Below are 19,710 nucleotides of genomic sequence, written 5' to 3' on the forward strand. Positions count from 1 at the left end.
ACTGGTCTTAGTTCTGTCCTTGGCAAGTAGAAATTGAGTTTTAACCCAGTTATTTGTGTACTTAAGACAATGGTGTCTCAGTCAAAGTTGTATATAAAAATTTAAAGACTGAGGCATCCAAAAGAAATAAAGACAGGAGGCAGCATGATATGAGTTTGGATTGCTTGTTCAAATTTAGCTTGAGATTGAATAATTAGAGGTTTTTAACTTATGAATTAATGAAATAAATGAATGTGTAAACAGGGTATGAAAAGCAAAACAAGTTGTTCTGTAGGTTACCAGAGAGGAAGTCTCGTCCTTGTTTATCTTTGTATCACTGGTTCCCAGTGTAGTTCTGGGCACGTTGTAGAGGCTCAGTAATGCTTGTAGAATGTAAGAAATGCCTCCCGACTCCTGATGTCTGGCTAACCCTCAATTCTCTTATAAACGTCTTCACTAAATTGACTTGAGGCTAATATACTTCAGATATTTCAGTGTAGATACTGAGTTTCTCCTTCCTCTTATCCAGGCAAAGGAGCCTCAGTTTTTTCATCAGTTTCAGACAGCATTTCCCCTTGATAACCTAGTCATGTATTTACCCAGAAAAACTCATGAATCCCATGAAAACGTCTTAGGACTCAGAATAGAATATGGTGCCTGATAGAACTCAAGTGCACGAATTACTGTGAAGCAGGTGATTAAAGCCCTGAGTGGGACATAGGAGACTCTGGACATTTAAAGAGAAAAAACCCTGAGTTGAGGTGAACTGTGATGTCCTCATGGATAAAATGGTTTTTGAACTTGGCTGCAATACAATATATGTGTATGGAAATATAGGAGATGAAGCTGGAAAACTCTTGAAGCTGGAAATGTGGAATAAATGTAAGGATGAATAGATTGGCTTTATTTATGGCAGCAGGGAGCTATGGAATGTTTTGTGGGCAGAGTAGATTAGAATAATGCTTTGAGAAGATGAATCTTGCTGGACTGCTTGAAATAGTGTTATTTTCTTAGCTGATTATTTTGTTACGGTACTCAGTAATTATGTGATCTTTACTATTCTTCACAGGACAGGACTTTGAAAATTTCAGTCTTCATGACTCACTTTTATCTGTGAACCTGTTGACTTCTCTTGTCCGCAATTTGTTCTGAATTATGCAGAAACCCATATATTTCCTTAGAAGTAAATTCCCTCTTCCATCTTGATCTTTGTGTCATGCCAGGGTCATTTTAGATGACCTAAGATTCAGTTTCTTTGTTCATTTTCTCATTCCTACATTTCTGCCTTAGTAAGCCAATCCTGAGCCTCTGATACCAGTTTTTTTTTAAAAATAGAATTAAGTATACACAATTGACCAAGTAACTTAATTTTGGTTCAAAGTATATGACAATACAGTGTATTGTGAACAAGGACTATGGGGGAAAAACTGGGACACCTGCTTCCATACTTCTGTTCTATATCCCCAGAACCCATTACTAGCTGGCACCTGCATTTTGATGCCATTGGGCTTCAAGCCAACAAGAAGGGAGAGGCATGATTATGGTTCTGGATGAGTTGTTTTCTCTGGCACATGATTCCTCACACACATCTGTCCTTGCTGTCTTTGGTGATTGTCATCAGCCAGACTTGGGAAGGTTCACATGGCTTTGACTTCTGAGAATAACTTTTTTAGGCTGAGCATTTGGTATAGCAGTTAAGATGCCACTAGGGGCGCTCTTCACCTTATATCAGAATGTTTGGATTTGTGTCCAAGCTATGTTTCCAGTTCCAGCTTCCTGTGAATCCACACCCTGAGGGGTCAGCAGGTAACGATCAAGTAGCTAAGACCCAGGTTGAGTTCTAGGCTCCTGGCTTCACCGTGGATCAGCCTCAGCAGTTGCAAGTATTTGGGAAGTGAATGAATGCTTAATGAAGAAGCTTCCTATCTCTGTGTTTGTCTTTCTGCCTGTCAAATACATTTTTTAAAAATGACTATTTCAATTCTATTGGAGTTACTTAGTACAAAAAAATGGATCCTTTAGAGTGAAGCACAGTTCTTCTTTTGGTGACTTACAGTGAAAGAAACTGAGAGGGCAGTGTGGTGGGGGCATGGCTGTGTGTGGCCGGGCTGCTCTTCCACAGGATGCTGTTGCTGTGGGGCCAGACCATCTGGGAGTGGGCTTGAGGCCAGCACTCCTATGACCTGGCTTGAACCCAGACACTACAGTATGGGACATGGGTGTCCTAACGCTTGGCTTAATCTTAAGGCCAAACATGCCTGAAGAGCCTTTGTTGCAGGCTCTGGGCATGCCCAAGAGGATGAAGCTGTCAAGATGGTTGGTTAGTCCACTGTTTTTTAATGATGTTGGGGACTTGGTATGCCCTGCACTTGGTGCACACATCAGCATTGGCAGACTTGCCCTGACTCCTCCTCCCAGTCATCCCTCACACTCCAGGGTATCGTCATGATTTTTATTACATGGTGGGGCGGAACAAAATTATTTGTAAAATACACACCCCCAACCCATTTGTGAAAGTTACCATTTCCTGCAGGGTCTCCTCTGAACCCTCACTGATGGGAGGACACTGTCATGTGCCAGGTGTTCTCTTTTTGCTTTTCTGACATAGGTTTGTATCACTTTTGCGTGTTTGCGTGTTTTACACAAATGGACTCATACAGAGTTTACACTCTGGTGACATGCCTTTTCATTTCCTGTTTTGTTTCTGAGATGTATCAATTATTGTGTTTGGCTGTGGGCCATTCCTTTTCCCTGCAGTATACATTGACCCACTGAATATGCCGTGATTAAGTTTTCTCTTCAGTTCCATGGATGATCTTAGCTACCTCTGTTCCCTTCCCTTTGAGAATGACCCACTAAGATCTATTCTTGGCCCTTGCTGTTCCATATAAATTTTAGGATCAGCTTGTCTTCAACTTCCACCAATAAAATCCCCTCTGAGATCATAATGGAACTCACTAGAATCTATAGATCCACTTGGAAAATGGGTATCTACATGGAATTGAATTTTCCAGTTCATCAGAGTGGTATATCTCCACATCTAATGTTTTCAATAAAGTTATATACATAAAAAAGAGAGGAGGGCCCTTTGGGTGACTTTGGTTGGGGGAAGTGAGCCTCCCAGGCATGAACCAGTGTTGATTGTCAAAAGAGAGAGACAATGGATAGAAGGTGGAAGGTCAGGAGGAGCCTGCCTTGGGTGTAAAATAGCTTTGAAGCTTGCCATTACACTAAAAATTTGGGTAAAATTTCCAAGCCACTGTGCTTTAATTCAGAGAAATCCTCTCCACCTCAAAGATTGCTGTCAAATTTGTATTATTTATTCCTGTGGTCTCTGAGCATGTTGTAAAAAATGAGTAGGCTGGTAATATAGGCCAAAAATGAAGGGAAGCAGAATTTTAAACCATGTTAAGAAGCAAATATTAGTAAAGAGAACCAGGCTTTGAGTCCCAATGGAATTGACTCTAATTATATGTGTGACTTGGGCAAAAAGTTAGCCTTTAGAGAGTTGCTATATTGTAGAAAGAGGGTAAGGATAACTCATGGGATTCATTGAAAATGCCTAGTAAGAAAACTATACATGAGTTTTAAAATTTTGCACCAAAATACTTTAAATTCCATTTTAAAGGATTTATTTATTTACTTGTAAGGCTGAGTTAGAGGGAGGAAGAGGAAGAAGCAGAGAGAGAGAGAGAGAGAGAGAGAGAGAGAATCTTCCATCCGCTGGTTTACTCCCCAAATGGCTGCAATGTCCAGGGCTGGTCCAGGCCAAAGCCAGGAGCCAGGAGCTTCATCCAGGTCTTCCACATGATTGCAGGGGCATAAGCACTTCGGTCATCTTCTGTTGCTTTCCCAGGTGCATTAGCAGGCAGCTGGATTAAAAGTGGATGAGCCAGGACTCAAACTGTCACCTGTATGGAATGCCAGCACTGCAGGCAGCAGCTTAACCTGCTGCTGCACAGTGCCAGCCCCATTAATTCCATTTTTACAAACTTCATGAAGTGTCTGTCTCCTGTATAATAAACAGATACTAATAAAGCAGATACAACATTCCTGTCATAATGTAAATATCCAGACATACAAAAATAGTTATCTTTGTACTAAAATAGACCACCATCCACTTCATCCTTCCAGAATCCTTAATATTTGAAAGTAAATTTACATTTTAAGATCATTATTTTGATCATTTTCTAATTTTCAAAAGTCGCCACTTGGCCTTTACAAGTTAATGGTGCAAGATAGAAAGTTGAGCAGAATTTAGAGCAGCAACTATTTCATTTCTGTCTACTGCATTACAGAACGATCAACTACACCAAACCCTTTCAAATATATAACACCATGACAACTTGGGTGAGTTTTCTGTATTTATTTATTTATTTTTTTGACAGGCAGAGTTAGAGAGACAGAGAGAAAGGTCTCCTTTTTCCATTGGTTCACCCTCCAAGTGGCCGCTAGGGCTGATGCGTTGTGGCCGGTGCACTGCGTCGATCCGAAGTCAGGAACCAGATGCTTCCTCCTGGTCTCCCATTCAGGTGCAGGGCCCAAGGACTTGGGCCATCCTCCACTGCCTTCCTGGGCCACAGCAGAGAGCTGGCCTGGAAGAGGGGCAACTGGGACAGAATCTGGCTTCCCAACTGGGACTAGAATCCGGGGTGCTGGCGCCACAGGTGGAGGATTAGCCTAGTGAGCCGCGGTGCCGGCCAAGTTTTCTATTTTTACATCTATAATGATGATTCTTACCTGTAATTTCTAATTTTACAACTCATTCCCTTCATATCACGTAGATCATTAAGATGTACTTTTGTAGGCAAGAAAGGTTAAAGCATACCCTCCCAACCAACAGAGAAGCAATTTGCATCAGGAAACATGGTGTGTTCCAGATGAATAGCTAACAGCAGATGCTTTTTCTAAATCAGAAGCATTTGTCACAGAACATTCTGGCAATTGGGATTTTGCTTAAGGCTAACATATGCCTTAATGATGCTGGAAAGCAGTTGTGGACTCAATGGAGCCCCGTAAGTTCTCTTCTAGGCCTCTGACTCTGTCTCCCTAAGCATTGGAGTGATCACAGACGATTCACACATCATGGAAGGCAGGGTGGGATAAAACTTTTGGAATTCTTTGGGTGTGTATTAAGGGCTGTTATGGAATAAGCTGATTCTTTAATGTTGAAGGAGAGGGAGGATAATAAGCTAACGACACCCTGGCTTGTTCTTTCTCGTGTGTTATGAAAATTACCTAATCCATTTAGGGAAAGTAGATCAGCAAAAATGTTAAAGGAGACCCACATACTATCTGAAAATGTTCCTGAAAAATAGGAGTTGACTTGAGGAAAAAATAAAGTACTTTGGAATCCTTGTCGGAAGACTCAAGTAGTGTTGGGGAGAGAAGTTTGGAAAACCAGTGTTCTCCTTAAAAGGACGATAGGGATCTGTGGTGATTTCTCAGTGAAGTATAAGAATATAGGGTTTTATTGAGACAGATACACACTTCAGTATTTAGGCATTCACACACACTTCAATTCAGGATACATTTGATGTGTTCTTACTTTGTGCCTTTCCAGCAAATAAGAGAATGATATAGCAAAGACAGGATTACATATGTATACTGTTTTTGAGTAGCACTGATATTTAGAATTATGAGCAATAAATATAACTTTATATTATTTGGCCATGTGTTTAAAACTGAAGAAAAATTTTTCAGAATTTTTAAAAAGAAGATTTATTTAGTTGAAAGGCAGAATAAGAGAGAGAGGGAGAGAGAGAGAGAGAGAGATGGAGAGAGATCTTTTATTTGCTCTTTCATTCCCCAGATGACCTTAATGGCCAGATCTGAGGACAGACTGAAGCTAGGAGCATGAAACTCCTCTGGGTCTCCCATGTGGGTGGCAGGGACCCAAGCACCTCCATCTTCCACTGCTTTCCCAGGTATGTTAGCAGGGAGCTGGATTGGAATTTAAGTAGCCAGGACTCCATTATGGGATGTTGGCATTGCATGTGGCAGCTTAACCCACTGTATCACAATGCCAGCCCTTGGAATATTTTTATTTAACCTGTTATATCCAAATTATTTTTCCATGTAACCAATCTAAGATTACTCAGAAGGTGTTAACATACTCTTCATTCTGTCTTCTGAGTCTGTTATGTAATTTATACATTGTATCAGTCCATACTAGCCTTGTTTCAAGTGCTCAATAGTCACATATGGCTTCAGCTATTATTTTGGATGGTGTAGATTTAAAAGTGTCAAGCATGAGAAGAATATAATAAACAAGCTTGCAAGAAGTTCTACCTGCCAAGTGAAAATAGTATTTCAAAGATGCTATTATGCTTAATTTTTTTCAGTGTTACTGGGATAAGGGATATCAAGATATTTGGTAAAATATGATTCCTGAATAGTGTAATTAAAGGGGGTAGCTTTTCAATCAGTAGGCTGAGTGAGGAAGATCCACCCTCACCAATGACAGCAGGTGTCATTTAATCCACTGAAAGAGGAGATATAACAAAAGGCAGAAGAGGGATAAATTCACACTTTTTGGATTTATTTATATTTTATTGGTTATTTGTTTTTTGGCTTCCAAATTGTATGAGCTAATTCCCATAATAAATTTCCTTATATATCTACTTACATCTTACTGGTTCTGTTTCTCTGACAAAAACTGATTGACACAAATATCTTTGATCTGGGTCTTGTGAGAAAGTTTGGGAGTTACAGTGGATCAGTGTATAGGAAATTATCATAGGTTTAGCGAATATCCTTGGCAATGGTATGGGGTCAACACGTTGTAATCTGAAAGGGAAGGGGCTGGCTCGTGGCTGAAGAGGAAGCTGGGGATGAAGAGGGATCTGCCACAGAGCCTGTTCGTGAGCTGTGCCTCGCATATGCTAGGTATCTGGGACTTGTTTTATACATACAGATGTGAGGTTCATGGAAAACCAAAACAAAGGAAAATATGAAATCAATCCATATTGTCAATTTTTTCTTTTTTATGGTAAAATGCATAGCCTAGGACTTAGCCTATTTTAAAATGTACAATTCATTGGCATGAAGTACATTGACACTGTTGGGCAACCATGGTCATTGTCTCTCTGTATTAGGTTTTCATCCTCCCAACCTGAGGCTCTCTTAAACAATAACGTCCTCTTCTCCTTACCCCTGCCCCTGGTAACAGTGAGTTTGGTTCTTCAAGGTACCTCATTTCAGTGTCGTTGAATACTTGTCCCTATGTATATGGCTTATTTCACAAAGAACAATGTTTATACACGTTGTGGTATGTATAGGAATTATATTCCCTTTCCTATCTGTTCCTCCCTTAAAGGACATTTAGATTGTATCAAGCTCTCAGCTGTTGTGAGTACCACCAGGTATTGGTGTGAAAACACCTGCTTAGGTCTTGGCTTTCATTTATTTGGGGCATATACCGAGAAGTAGAATTGCTGGACCATATGTTAATTCAATGTTTAATTTTTTTGAGAAACCACCAAACCATTTTCCACAGCAGCTGCACCGTTCTGTTTCACACGGGGGTTCCGGCATTTCCAAATCCTCACTACACTGGTTATTTTCTGTATTTTTAAGTAATAGCTATACTAGTGGCCGGGAAGTAGAATCTCATTGTGGTTTTGATTTGCATTTTCATAATGTTGAGGGATGTTGAGCATTTTTTCATGTCCTTACTGGCCATTTGTGTACCATCTCGATTGACTTTTATTAGAGGAGAAATTGTCCCCAAAATGTAAAATTTACTTGTCCTCCTTAACATGCCCAAAGCTGAGTGTTAAAGTGTTTGTTCAAGGATTTACGGCAACTTGGCAATTTATTTCTAGAGTGTAAATATCTGTTGAATCAAGTGAGTCCAGAATGCTGTGAAGATAATTAATTTTTTTTTGTTACAGTGAGGATGATTTAAAAGTATGAGAAAATAGTTGGCAGATGTAGTTTTCTATTTATAATGAAGAAGAAAAGAGCTCATTTGGCTCACTACAAATCAATTTAGGATGTACATGGTTCTCACTCTTTTTTTTTTTTTTTAGGATTTATTTGCAGGCAGAGTTACAGAGAGGCAGAGGCAGAGAGAGAGTGAAGTTTTCCAGTCTTCCATCCGTTGGTTCACTCCCCAAATGGCCGCAACAGCTGGAGCTGTGTTGATCCAAAGCCAGGAGCCAGGAGCTTCTTAGGAGTCTCTTATGTGTGTGCAGGAGGCCAAGGACCTGGGCTGTCTTCTGCTTTCCCAGGCTGTAGCAGAGAGCTAGATTGGTAGTGGAGCAGCTTTATCTGCTATGCCATAGCACTGGCCCCAGGTCTCTTTAAAAAGGTTATTTTTGTAGCTGGCACTGGAAGTAGCAAGCTAAGTCTCTGCCTGTGTCTCTGGCATTCCATATGGGCGCTGATTCAAGTCCCAGCTGTTCCACTTCCCATCCACCTCCCTGCTAATGTGCCTGAGAAAGCAGCAGAGGATGGTTCTGGGCCCTGGGCCCCTGGCCCCTTGCCCCTGTGTCCATGAGGGAGACCTGGATGGACTTGCTGTTTCCTGGCTTTGGCCTGACCCAGTCCTGGCCGTTGCGGCTGTTTAGGGAATGAACCAGTGGATAGAAGATTGATCGCTCTGTTTTGCTCCCCACCCCTCCTTGTCTGTCTGTCTCTCTCTTCCCTTCTCTCTCTCCTTGTCTCTATAACTTTACCTTTCAAATAAAATCATAAGTCTTTTAAGGAAAGGCAGCTATTTACAACTTCATTGGCATTTATACTTTTGAACAATATAAACACAGCATTCCTTATGAAGCTCTATTATTTCACTTCTGTGTCTGGGCTAGAAAGTTGAGTGTCAAGGTCAGGTTGTTTTTCCTTAACCTTTGGTGTGTCTTTAAAGTCCCTGCTGCCTTTCACATTCAGCCACCTCTGAATTCCTGGCTATTGCTGGAGAATGCCAGCCGGGATAAATAATTGCAACAGCTGCTACCTACTCTCTGTCTCCATCTCTCTCTCCCCCTCATCTCTCCACCCAGGTCCTGTCCTCCAGTGCACCATTAGACTACCACCAGTCTACTCTCTTTGAAGGGAATAGCCTGCTTTAAGTCCTCCAGGGCCCCTCTTCACTGACAGCAGGATCTCGTCCCAGCTTCGCAGCAAAGCATACAAAAACCTTTGCTTTCTGTGCTTCCCTTTCCACCTGAGTTTCACATCTGATTACCTCCTAGTTATCCAGGATCTCAACCTTACAGTCTCTCCCCAGAGTCACTTTGTCTTCTTTATACCTGCAGACTAGATCTCTGTTTCTGCAAAGTGCTGAAGGTGGCTGTGGAGTCGCATTAAAAGTATGAAGCAGCTCCGTTGGCGTGCTTTGTTCTGGAGCAGAGTCCAGGAGGCTTCTGTTTAGCTTAGTGTGAACCCTTTCATTGCTGAACTGTGGAGATCATACGGGGTCCTGAGAATCAATTGAGAAACTTGGGAAAGTGTGTATTAAATAGCTAGAAGTATTTTGATTTTCTAATCCCTGTGGATTCAGACCAGCTAAGTATCAGCCCTGCCCTTACCCCTCCCTCTACTTCCTTCGCCAACCTATTTCTTTTTCTAGGTTTATTTGTTTGAAAGTTAGGAGGAGATGGGGGGGAAGAGGAGGGGGAAGGGGGGAAGGGAGGAAGGAAGAGGTCTTCCATCTGCTGGTTCACTCCACATGACCACAATGGCAAGGCTGGGCCAGGCCAAAGCCAGGAACTTCTTCCAGGTCTCCCACATGGGTGGCAGGGACCCAGGTACTTGGGCCATCCTCTGCTACTTTTTCCAGGCTGGTAGCAGGGAGCTGGATTGCAAGTAGAGCAGCTGGACTTGAAGCACCAGCCATAGGGCATGCTGGCTCTGCAGGCAGCAGCTCTACTTGTGCCACAACACCGACCTAGAGCAGTGGCTTTGAGTCTTCCTCCTGCCATGAACCTTTTAGTCAGTCTGGTGAAGCATATGGACTCCACCACAATTAATGTTTTAAAAGCATATAACATACAGGATAATAAAGGAAACCACTTAAGTTCAATGTATTGTAAAATACTTTAATAGCATATTTAATAAAATATGAACCTGGCAACTTAAAAAATACAAAGGTAGCTTTTGTAATTCCTGTAATTTCAAAGTAGTAATTACTGTAAATTGTGTAGATATCTGTAGAAATGTAGGGTGATACAAAAATAGCCATGGTTTCTCTTGGAGACAAACTGTAAGTGTGACTTGTTGCTTATGTTCACAATGGAGAGAAATGCTAAATTTCAGTTATAGGGTAGTAAAAATAAAGGTGGTGTGTTTTTTTTTTCTCCTCACACTCAAGAATCCCTTGAGTGCCATCTGCATACTTCTTAGGGCTCTGTGGAAACCTGGATTTTATATCAAATAGGCCACTGAAGATGCTGGGTGCCAGAGGAACATTTTTTTGTTTTTTGTAGGCCAGAACTCTAAGATCAGAGTGCCATCATGGTCAGGTTCTGGATGGTACCTCTTGTCCTGGTGAGGTCCTCACGTGGCTTTTCTTTGGTGCATATGTACAGAAAGGAGTTGACTCACTTACCTTCTTCCTCTTATAAAGACACTACTCACGTAACGTGGACACCATTGTATGACTTCATCTAGAGATCATCACCTCCCAAGGGTCCCACCTCCCAACCTCATCATCTGTGGGGTTACAACTTCATCTCATGATTTGGGAGGAACAAAAGCACTCAGTCTACAACACCAGGTAGAGAAAAAACCCTGCTGAGCTAATGGCTTTCTGCAAAGCCACCTTCAAGCCAGTGCCTCCCCTCTGCAGATAGTGAGTATTGCTTTTTCTGTGAATTCACAGCTCCAGAAATTTTCCCCATGGTAGCAATTATCCCTTGATTTTTTTCTTTATTACACTAGACCATGGATAAGCAAGTACTTTCTGTAAAGGCTGAGATAATAGAAAATATTTTAGGCTTTATTGTCCGTGTTGTCTCTTTTGTAATTAATCAGTTCATCCAGAGACAGTATATAAATGAATGGGCATGGCTGTGTTCCAGTAAGACTTCTATGGACCTTGGAATTTATTTGTGGATGCTGAAATTTGTTCTATGTAATTCTTAAATGTCAAAAATATGCTACATTAAAATTTTTCAACTGTGTAAAAACACAAAACCTCCCCTTAGCTAGTAGACTACAAAAACAGACCACACTCCAGGTATGGCATAGACAGTAGCTTGTTGATTTCTGAACTAAATCACGTGTTCACAGGGTAGGGCATATAAGTTTGTTTCCATCTCTTATTTGTAGGGTCAGTGTCTGCCATATTTGTGTTAAATAGGACTGAATAAATACTTGAGTCTGTAAGAACTTAAAACTTACATATGCTTTCTCAATATTCTTTGAGAATTTGAATTTGATACAGATATTTATGATGTTAAAAAAAAATTAAACCAAGTCTAGAATCATGGTCTCTTAGTCTACTGGGATTTTGTGGCTTCTTCCTCTCTAATCTCCTAAATGAAAGCTGTTCGCTGTTGAAGGTTTTTTCAGTATACTTGTGTGTTGCTGTGGATTCATTCTGAGAGGAGGAGCGTGGTGGGGGCAAGAGGCACGGAGTTACCACACAGACCCCAGGAGTAGGGTGAAAACAGGCCAGAGGCAAGCAGCCCTCAGACTCGTTTATTTCAGTTGGTACAGCAGCTTATATAGCCAAGGCAGCCAATCCAGTCAAGGGGCAGTTTATGCCCTAACCAATTACAGCCTATTGCCAGGCAGTTTCCAAAGCCATCCAATCACAGCCTGTTGCCAGGTAGGCTCTGTTGCCATGTGGTTTCCAAAGCCATCCAATCACAGCCTATTGCCATGCAGGCTCCATTACCATGTGGTTTCCAAAGCCATCCAATTACAGCCTGTTGCCAGCAGCCATCTTGGCATGGCCTTTTTATTCCACCACACTTGTGCACACAGATCTGCCAGTAATGGGAGTTTCTATTTTCCACTGAGTAAGCATGCAACCTGAACCTGAAAAAATGAGGTATGTTCCAGCAAAGAATTTTAGATGCACACTTGAACAGAAGAGAACATTCCCTTCTGAACACTGTCTCTGCTTTATGTCCTTCAGCTGTAAATGTTCAACAACAGTTATCATGGAAATCACAGGAATTTTATTTGTGAAGTGCTTATTCCTAACAGAGATTAATAGGCCATTTAATATCAAAAGTACACGAAGAGACTTTCTTTTCTTTTTTTAAGGGTCTCTTGAAGTTCTGGAAACAACAGACTTAGACTCCAGCAGTCTCTTTAAGAAGCAAGATGTTATTCACAACTCGAATATACCATGTTTTTAATAGGAATGCAGGGTAATGATTAGTCATGCTCACCCACCCATGAAGTGCTGAGTTGGCTAATATGTACATTGGTTGAACATAAAAAGTTTTGACATCTTTCCCAAGGTCATGTAAAAGCTTGCAATCTCATCAAGCCATGTTCATTATCATGTAGTGCTGTTATCTGGAATGAAGTTTTGCTTAGAGATAGTCAATAGCCCATGTAAGCAGGGAACAAAAAAAATGAAATGAAATTATTAAATTCTGGGAATGACTGCTTAAGAGTCATTTTTTAAATACAGTGATAATCTCAAATTCAGGCAGTATACTTTAATGCAACCATAGAAAAACTTAGGCTTACATTCTTATGTAGGTGCTTTTATAGGTGAATTTCATGTAAATAAATTTCATTTAATAACGAAAGTACCTATTGGTTATTGAATAAAAAGCTAATTTCTAGTGGGAAGGGAGACCCCTGCCTGGATCCCTGAGATCATTCTCAGCTGTGCTCTTTTTTAATTTACCTGTCCAGTTCCCCCTTATACACCTCTTATCTAGTTCAACTTTTGCTACTTTTCAAGGTCCCACTCCAGTTCTATTTCTTAGGAATCTTTTCCTGATTTTCCCAGTCCTTTGTGGCTATCTCATCCAATCTTAGGATTTGTGTCAAGTCAATGGGCATTCTGGAAAAGAACCTGAAGTCAGCAGAGGAACTGGAATATGGCTGAAGAATACCTATGATAGCTTTATGTCTGAAGAAATGGGATTTTTAAAGGCTATTTAGAATGAAGCCATGTGCACACCACTTTTTGCTGTTTCGTTCCTTTGCCACTTAACAGAGTGTTTTTTCCCTAGTGAAGAACTAGCCAAGGAAGAAATATGATTCTAGTTTGTTAGCCTCCAACAATTTTGCAAAGAATAATTACTTGTCTATGGTTCAAATGTAGGTTTCACTGCGTGGTACAATATTCCTTTTATTTAGCATGTTCCCTCTACCCTAACCAATCAACACACACACACACAGACATTGTATTGGTAATATTTTCTCCCTGCCATCCTCAGTCATGAACTCTTGAATTCACTGGGCTCAGTCTGAGAACCAAGAAGAAGAAAGAATGGCATCTTTCAATGTTTCCATGTTTGGCTCATTAAACCATGTGCTGGTCCCATACAGCAGCCATATTCAACAACCCACACACCTTTTCTCTACTCTTAAAATATTTTGTATTAGAATCTGAAGACATTTTATATACATTCGTGTGTGTGTAAAGGGACTAAGAAACCTCTCATAAACCCATCACAAAAATTAAATTATGAAGATTTTTAGTGTGCTTATCTTATAAAACGTAAGTTTGTCTTGTTTTATTATTCTGTTATACACTAAAGCATCTGTCATTTTTTAAAAATTAAACTTTTTTGTTAGCTATGTACTTAATAGCTCAAATAATGCAGTTCTGTAGTTTTTGACTTCAACACCTGATTATGCATAGTCAAATATAGGGATGTGGGAGGGTAGAAATTAAAATTTAACTAAAATTTCTAATAGAACTTCCATGCTGCAACTTTGGGCACAGATTATAATTTGTGAAGTAAGCTTTGTATAGAAAGTATTGTATAATGGTTATTATACAATTATTGGAGAACTCCCCCTAAACCTTAATGTTGAGTTTTTAATGTGTATTTTTGCAATTAATATACGGTTCTATGAGTCATATAACTCTGTAATTACCAGGGAGTTTTAGTTCATGTCAGCCTCGGTGTCCCTCCATGCCATTTTCTTCATAATCTTGAATGACTCAATCCTTTCAATGTGTGCTTAGGCACTCTCATCCCTTAGGGACATACGGGCAACAGAAACCTTCCTAGTAGGCAGTAACACTAGTAGAGAAAACGATGAACTAGATTTGCCTGTAAGCATCCGCACCGTTTTAATGAAGTAGAATAACATTATAATAGCAGCTTTAAACGGGTGAGAAAGGTTAATAATTTCCAAACCTCTCATGAATAACGTGGCTCTTTTGCAAGATGTTGTTCACAGTTGAGATTCTTCAATTAATTTTGCCCTGTTTGTTTTCCTTTTCCTCTAGCTCTTGTAAACGTGAAACTGTGGGCCATTGATCGACAATGTTTCCAGACGATAATGATGCGGACGGGACTCATCAAGCATACCGAGTATATGGAATTTTTAAAAAGGTAGGGTGCTTGCTTTCTCCTTTCTGAGAGTGTTGGTAGCCTTTCCAGCCCTGTCACCTCAAGTACAGCACGGTGAAGATGTTTTACCTCTTTCTCATTCTCTGAATATGTAGTAGTGCAAGAGCAAATCAGCTTCTCCGTATCTCTGATGCTAATTTTCATAGCTGTTTAAATTCGAGTGCAGCGTTTCATCACGTGTTCAGGCATTCAGAATAAGTAAGAATTGGCTTGAATAAGAAAAGATGTTGAGTTCATCTCTGACTATTGTTTGACATGGTTATGGCACCTTTTCTCAACTGACCTCTGGAAGTCTGAGTCAACTGTTGGGTGACTTTCCATGTGAAAGTCAAATGACAAAGATGGGAAGGTTCCAAGGATAAGTTTATCCTTTAATCCTGAGTTTGTCTCAAATGCATTTTATGTTGCAGTTCTGGAATAGAGAGTGTCTCTCTTTCTCCTAGGTATTATATATCATCATAATAACTCAATTTAGGATAAAAAATAGAATAAAAAACAGCTTTTGATTACTTACAAGTGTACTGATATGCACTGAAATGAATTTATCTTTATTTTAAAGGAAATATGTTATTGCAAAGGATATTGACGATTCTGGTGACACTTTATAAAGTAGTCATTTTGTGTAATTTTTTTGAAAAACAATCAGTAATTAGTGATGAAGAGATTATGTGAACTAAAGCTAGAAGCTAGAATATTACGCTTGTTTCATTTTTACTTTTGATGAAGAAATAGTTATAATGGAGCAAAAAAGACAAAATCACATGTTTGTAAGTTTTTAAGGGTTTTATTCAGTGAGCACATTTTGTTTTAGAGATCCATATTAACAGAGATGTATAGAATATCATTAAGATGTAGTTTGAATATTCATTACTTGTGTATTATTTGGTTTCTGCTTCATCTTGTTTTTTTTTTCACAAAATCTTTTCATTACATTCCGATGAAAGGGACAATACCATTCTAATTTAATGTAAATTATATATTAAAATTTTATGTAAGTGGAGCTTTTCTTTTTTTCTCAATGTGATTATATAAAACATTTAGAAGAGGTGGAAATGTAAATTTCAAATTCGAGTTAGATACACTTTGCAAGGAAATTAAGTAATTTGGGTGCCATATATTCATACATGAGTGCCCAAGGGGAGTTATACTCACATAATCATGTGTATGAATGTGTATGTATATATGCAGAGGTATTATGAAAGAATGAATGAATATTCAAGTGAGTTATTGATTTCTGCTGATGATGCCCTGAAAAAGATTCCAAATGGTAAGCAAAGGCATTGTTGTCTCATACACATTAGTGCTGGGCACTTTTGAAGGCACCAGGCGTACAAACACAGTTGGCCTTTTCTAAGTTTACTTTCTTTTTTCTTTTTTTTCTTTTTTTTTTTTTTTTTGACAGGCAGAGTGGACAGTGAGAGAGAGAGACAGAGAGAAAGGTCTTCCTTTGCCGTTGGTTCACCCTCCAATGGCCGCCGCGGCCGGCGCGCTGCGGCCAGTGCACCGCGCTGATCCGATGGCAGGAGCCAGGAGCCAGGTGCTTTTCCTGGTCTCCCATGGGGTGCAGGGCCCAAGCACCTGGGCCATCCTCCACTGCACTCCCTGGCCACAGCAGAGGGCTGGCCTGGAAGAGGGGCAACCGGGACAGAATCCGGCGCCCCGACCGGGACTAGAACCCGGTGTGCTGGCGCCGCAAGGCGGAGGATTAGCCTAGTGAGCCGCGGCGCCGGCCTAAGTTTACTTTCACAAGAAAATGCACTGAGTGCCAGTGCTACCTCAAATGACCCTAACGGGAACTTTTTCTAGTAGCAGTATTTTAGAAAATGGAGACGTCTAGCTGTGTGTGTGTGTGTGTGTGTGTGTGTGTGTTCTGGATGTAGTTTTTCTTGGGTAATACTTACAGGTGTGTCTTTTTGGTATTTTCATCTTAGTTTGTGTTACCTAGTCTAAAAGTTGACTCTTGAGAGTGAGTGACTCCTTGAGAGTGAGTGGGCATTTCTTGTTGGTCAGTGGAACAGGTAGATCATAACTACTTGATAAAAAGGAGGCAGGCATTGACCTTGATGTCACTTTCCATCTGGCCACTCCATACAACATCGAGTTGACAGTGTTTGTGATGGTCAGACTGGGTTTTGGAGACTGGAGCGGGTGTACAATGCCCAGTATTGCCAGAGGCTGGCTTTAACCTTCCTAAATTACAATTGTGCATAACTGGTTCTCAAAACCCTTCAGTGGCGCATAGTTCCTTTTGAATTATTTATAGGTTCGTTGGCTGGACATTCAAAGAACGCCTATAACTGAAGCCAGCCAGCTTTTTTCAGCCTGGTTTCTTCTCGCCCCACACAAATGAAGCGATTCCATGTGCCCATGCATTCATTCTCTCTGCTTTTCCATTTACTACACGCATCTTTGCCTTTCCTGTTTACCATCAATGTTCAATGCTGCTTTTATAATCCAACTAAACGCTGCTTCTTCCAAGGGTAGAGATATCCTTCCTCCAAGAAGTCACCTCTTCATCCTCTGAAGCTTCATGTGTACCTGTGGGCTTTTTTTTGTTGTTGTTGTTGTTTAGTCCACTTTGTTTTATTATAATTTGATTGCTGGTGCAGGCATTTGACCTACGACTTTTTTTTTTTTAAAGATTTACTTACTTATTTGAAAGGCAGAGTTAGAGAGAGGCAGAGAGAGAGATAACAGTCTTCAATGGACTGGTATACTTCCTAGATGGCTATGAAGGCCAGAGCTGAGCCGATCTGAAGCCAGGAGCCAGGAGCTTCTTCCAGGCCCTGAGGATTTGGTCCATTTTCTCTTGCTTTCCCAGGCTATAGCAGGGAGCTGGATCAGAAGTGGAGCATCTGGGCCACAAACCAGTGCCCACATGGGATGCTGGCACAGCAGGCGGTAGCTTTACCTGCTATGCCTCAGCATCGGCCCTTGACCTACTAAAGATGCCCCTGTCCCATTTTGGAGTGCCTGGATTTGCAACTTGTCTCTGGCTCCTGATCCCACCTTTTGGCCAGTGCAGATCACCTGGAAGCAGCAGGTAATGGCTCAAGTAATAGGGTCCCAGCACATGGAAGAACTGGGTTCAGTTCCCAGATTCTGGCTTCAGCTCTTTGAGGTCCCAGCTATTGTAGGCATATGGGGAATGAACTAGCAGTTGGGAGTTTTGTCTGTATTTTAAGTGTGTCTGTTTATCTCTCTTCCTCATAAAGAAATTAAGTAATTTGACTGCTAAGGTTTTTGACTACTCTTGCACTATAAACTCTTCAGGAAGAGGATCATTTCTTGACCATCTTGGTATCATCCTTAAACAAATAACTCATGTTATTTGTAGAAGGCTTTGTAGAAGGGTGGTTTGTGGGATCATCAATGCAGTACCAGTATGTAAGTTTCTGAGCCCATTGCAAACCTTATGCTCCTACATAAGTTACATACTGATGAAGCTAAAAGTATGAATTACAGTCTTCCTTCAAGATGCTAGGTAAACTATGTTTTTTTTTTGTTAAATTAAATTATACACACCTTGTATATATTTCATATATACAGATTCAGGAACATAGTGATACTTTCTAACCTCCCTCTCACTCATGCTCCTACCCTTCCCCTTCCTCCCTCTCCTATTCCCATTCTTACTTTTTACAAAGTTCTATTTTCAGTTAACTTTGTACTCAAAAGATTAACATTACACTAAGAGTTGAATGAGTAGTATGAAGAAAAAGAAAACACTATTTCTCAACAGTTGAGATAAGGGCTGTTAAAAATCATTGCATCTCAAAGTGTAAACTTTACTTCTTTTTTTTTAAGATTTATTTATTTATTTGAAACTCAGAGTTAGACAGAGAGAGGAGAGGCAGAGAGAGAGAGAGAGAGAGAGAGAGGCGTCTTCCATCCACTGGTTCACTCCCCAAATGGCCACAATGGTCTGAGCTGCACCGATTCGAAGCCAGGAACCAAGAGCTTCCTCCGGGTCTCCCTCATGGGTACAGGGGCCCAAGGACTTGGGCCATCTTCCACTGCTTTCCCAGGCCATAGCAGAGAGCTGGATCGGAAGTGGAGCAGCTGGGACTAGAACCAGCACCCATATGGGATGCTGGCGCTTCAGGCCAGGGCGTTAACCCACTGCGCCACAACACCGGCCCCATCAACTTTACTTCTATGAATTACCTTTTAGATACTCTATTTACATTAGCTATTCTTGGTATCATAAATTTTTCAAAGTTACTAAGAGATGGCAAAATATCTCCAAAGGAAATAATGAAGCATGTCAAAAACTTAGAAGACCAAAATTACTTTAATTTTTCTACAACAACTTCACATTGTATTTCCCTATTCATTTGTTCATTTTTTAAAATGTTGCCTTTTTTTTACTTCATATGCAACTTAAAAGTTTCATATAATCAAGGCATTCCCCTTAGTCTTTGAAGGCTTCATTTACTTACCTAAATATTACAAAAATGTAGATTTAATACTTGATCAGTCTATAGCAATCTGTGAAGGGAGGATATTTTTCTATTTTGCTAAACAAACTTCCATTTGATTTTTTTTCTGTTCTGGATATCATAATTTTATAAAATATTTTTCTCCCCCATAACCTCCCTCTCACCCACACCCCTCCCATCTCCTGCTCCCTCTCCCATTCCATTCACATCAAGATTCATTTTCAATTCTCTTTATATACAGAAGATTGATTTAGTATATATTAAGTAAAGATTTCATCAGTTTGCACCCACACAGAACGTAAAGTGTAAAATACTGTATAATTGTATAAAATATTTAAAGTGATAAAAATTGTGGTTCTACCAGAAAAATTATAATTTTAGCAAATGATAATGCAGATCGCCGTAATTCTTCTTAGTAGATGTCTTTATTGTACATCTAAATGCCGTCTGAATCGGGGAATTTCAGAGACTGTAGCAGACTAAAAGGAAAGTGATCTTGTGTCACTGCTCATCTCCTTGTGCCACTCTTCCTCCTCATTCTCTTGATTGATCACATATGTTTGGAGGGCTGGAGAAATGAGGGCACCAGGCATACACACATACATACTGCTAGTATGAAAGGATTTTTCTTTACTGTCACAGTTGTATTTTATTTTGCTCCCATGTCTTTACCTATTTTGTAATTTCCAGTCTTGTGGTTTGCTATTGGATGACATATCTAACTATGATTCTAACTCTTTAATCCTATTTAGTCATTTCTCTTTTGTGCCTGTATTTTACATTCT

At 40.2% G+C, this 19,710-nt stretch overlaps 1 protein-coding gene across 3 annotated transcripts in view; it reads left to right on the top strand.

The window, feature by feature from the left end:
* The window catches only part of PRKG1 (protein kinase cGMP-dependent 1), a 1,368,024-nt gene that overhangs the window by 870,734 nt on the left and 477,580 nt on the right, over positions 1-19,710 (top strand). For all 3 annotated transcript variants that reach the window (NM_001082042.2, XM_008269904.5, XM_070056974.2), the window contains 1 exon segment: positions 14,360-14,465. In NM_001082042.2, the coding sequence (NP_001075511.1) occupies positions 14,360-14,465 (106 nt within the window).

Source organism: Oryctolagus cuniculus, chromosome 15, assembly GCF_051225735.1.
Source record: "Oryctolagus cuniculus isolate XC-2025 breed Fujian yellow rabbit chromosome 15, ASM5122573v1, whole genome shotgun sequence".
NCBI lineage: Eukaryota > Metazoa > Chordata > Mammalia > Lagomorpha > Leporidae > Oryctolagus > Oryctolagus cuniculus.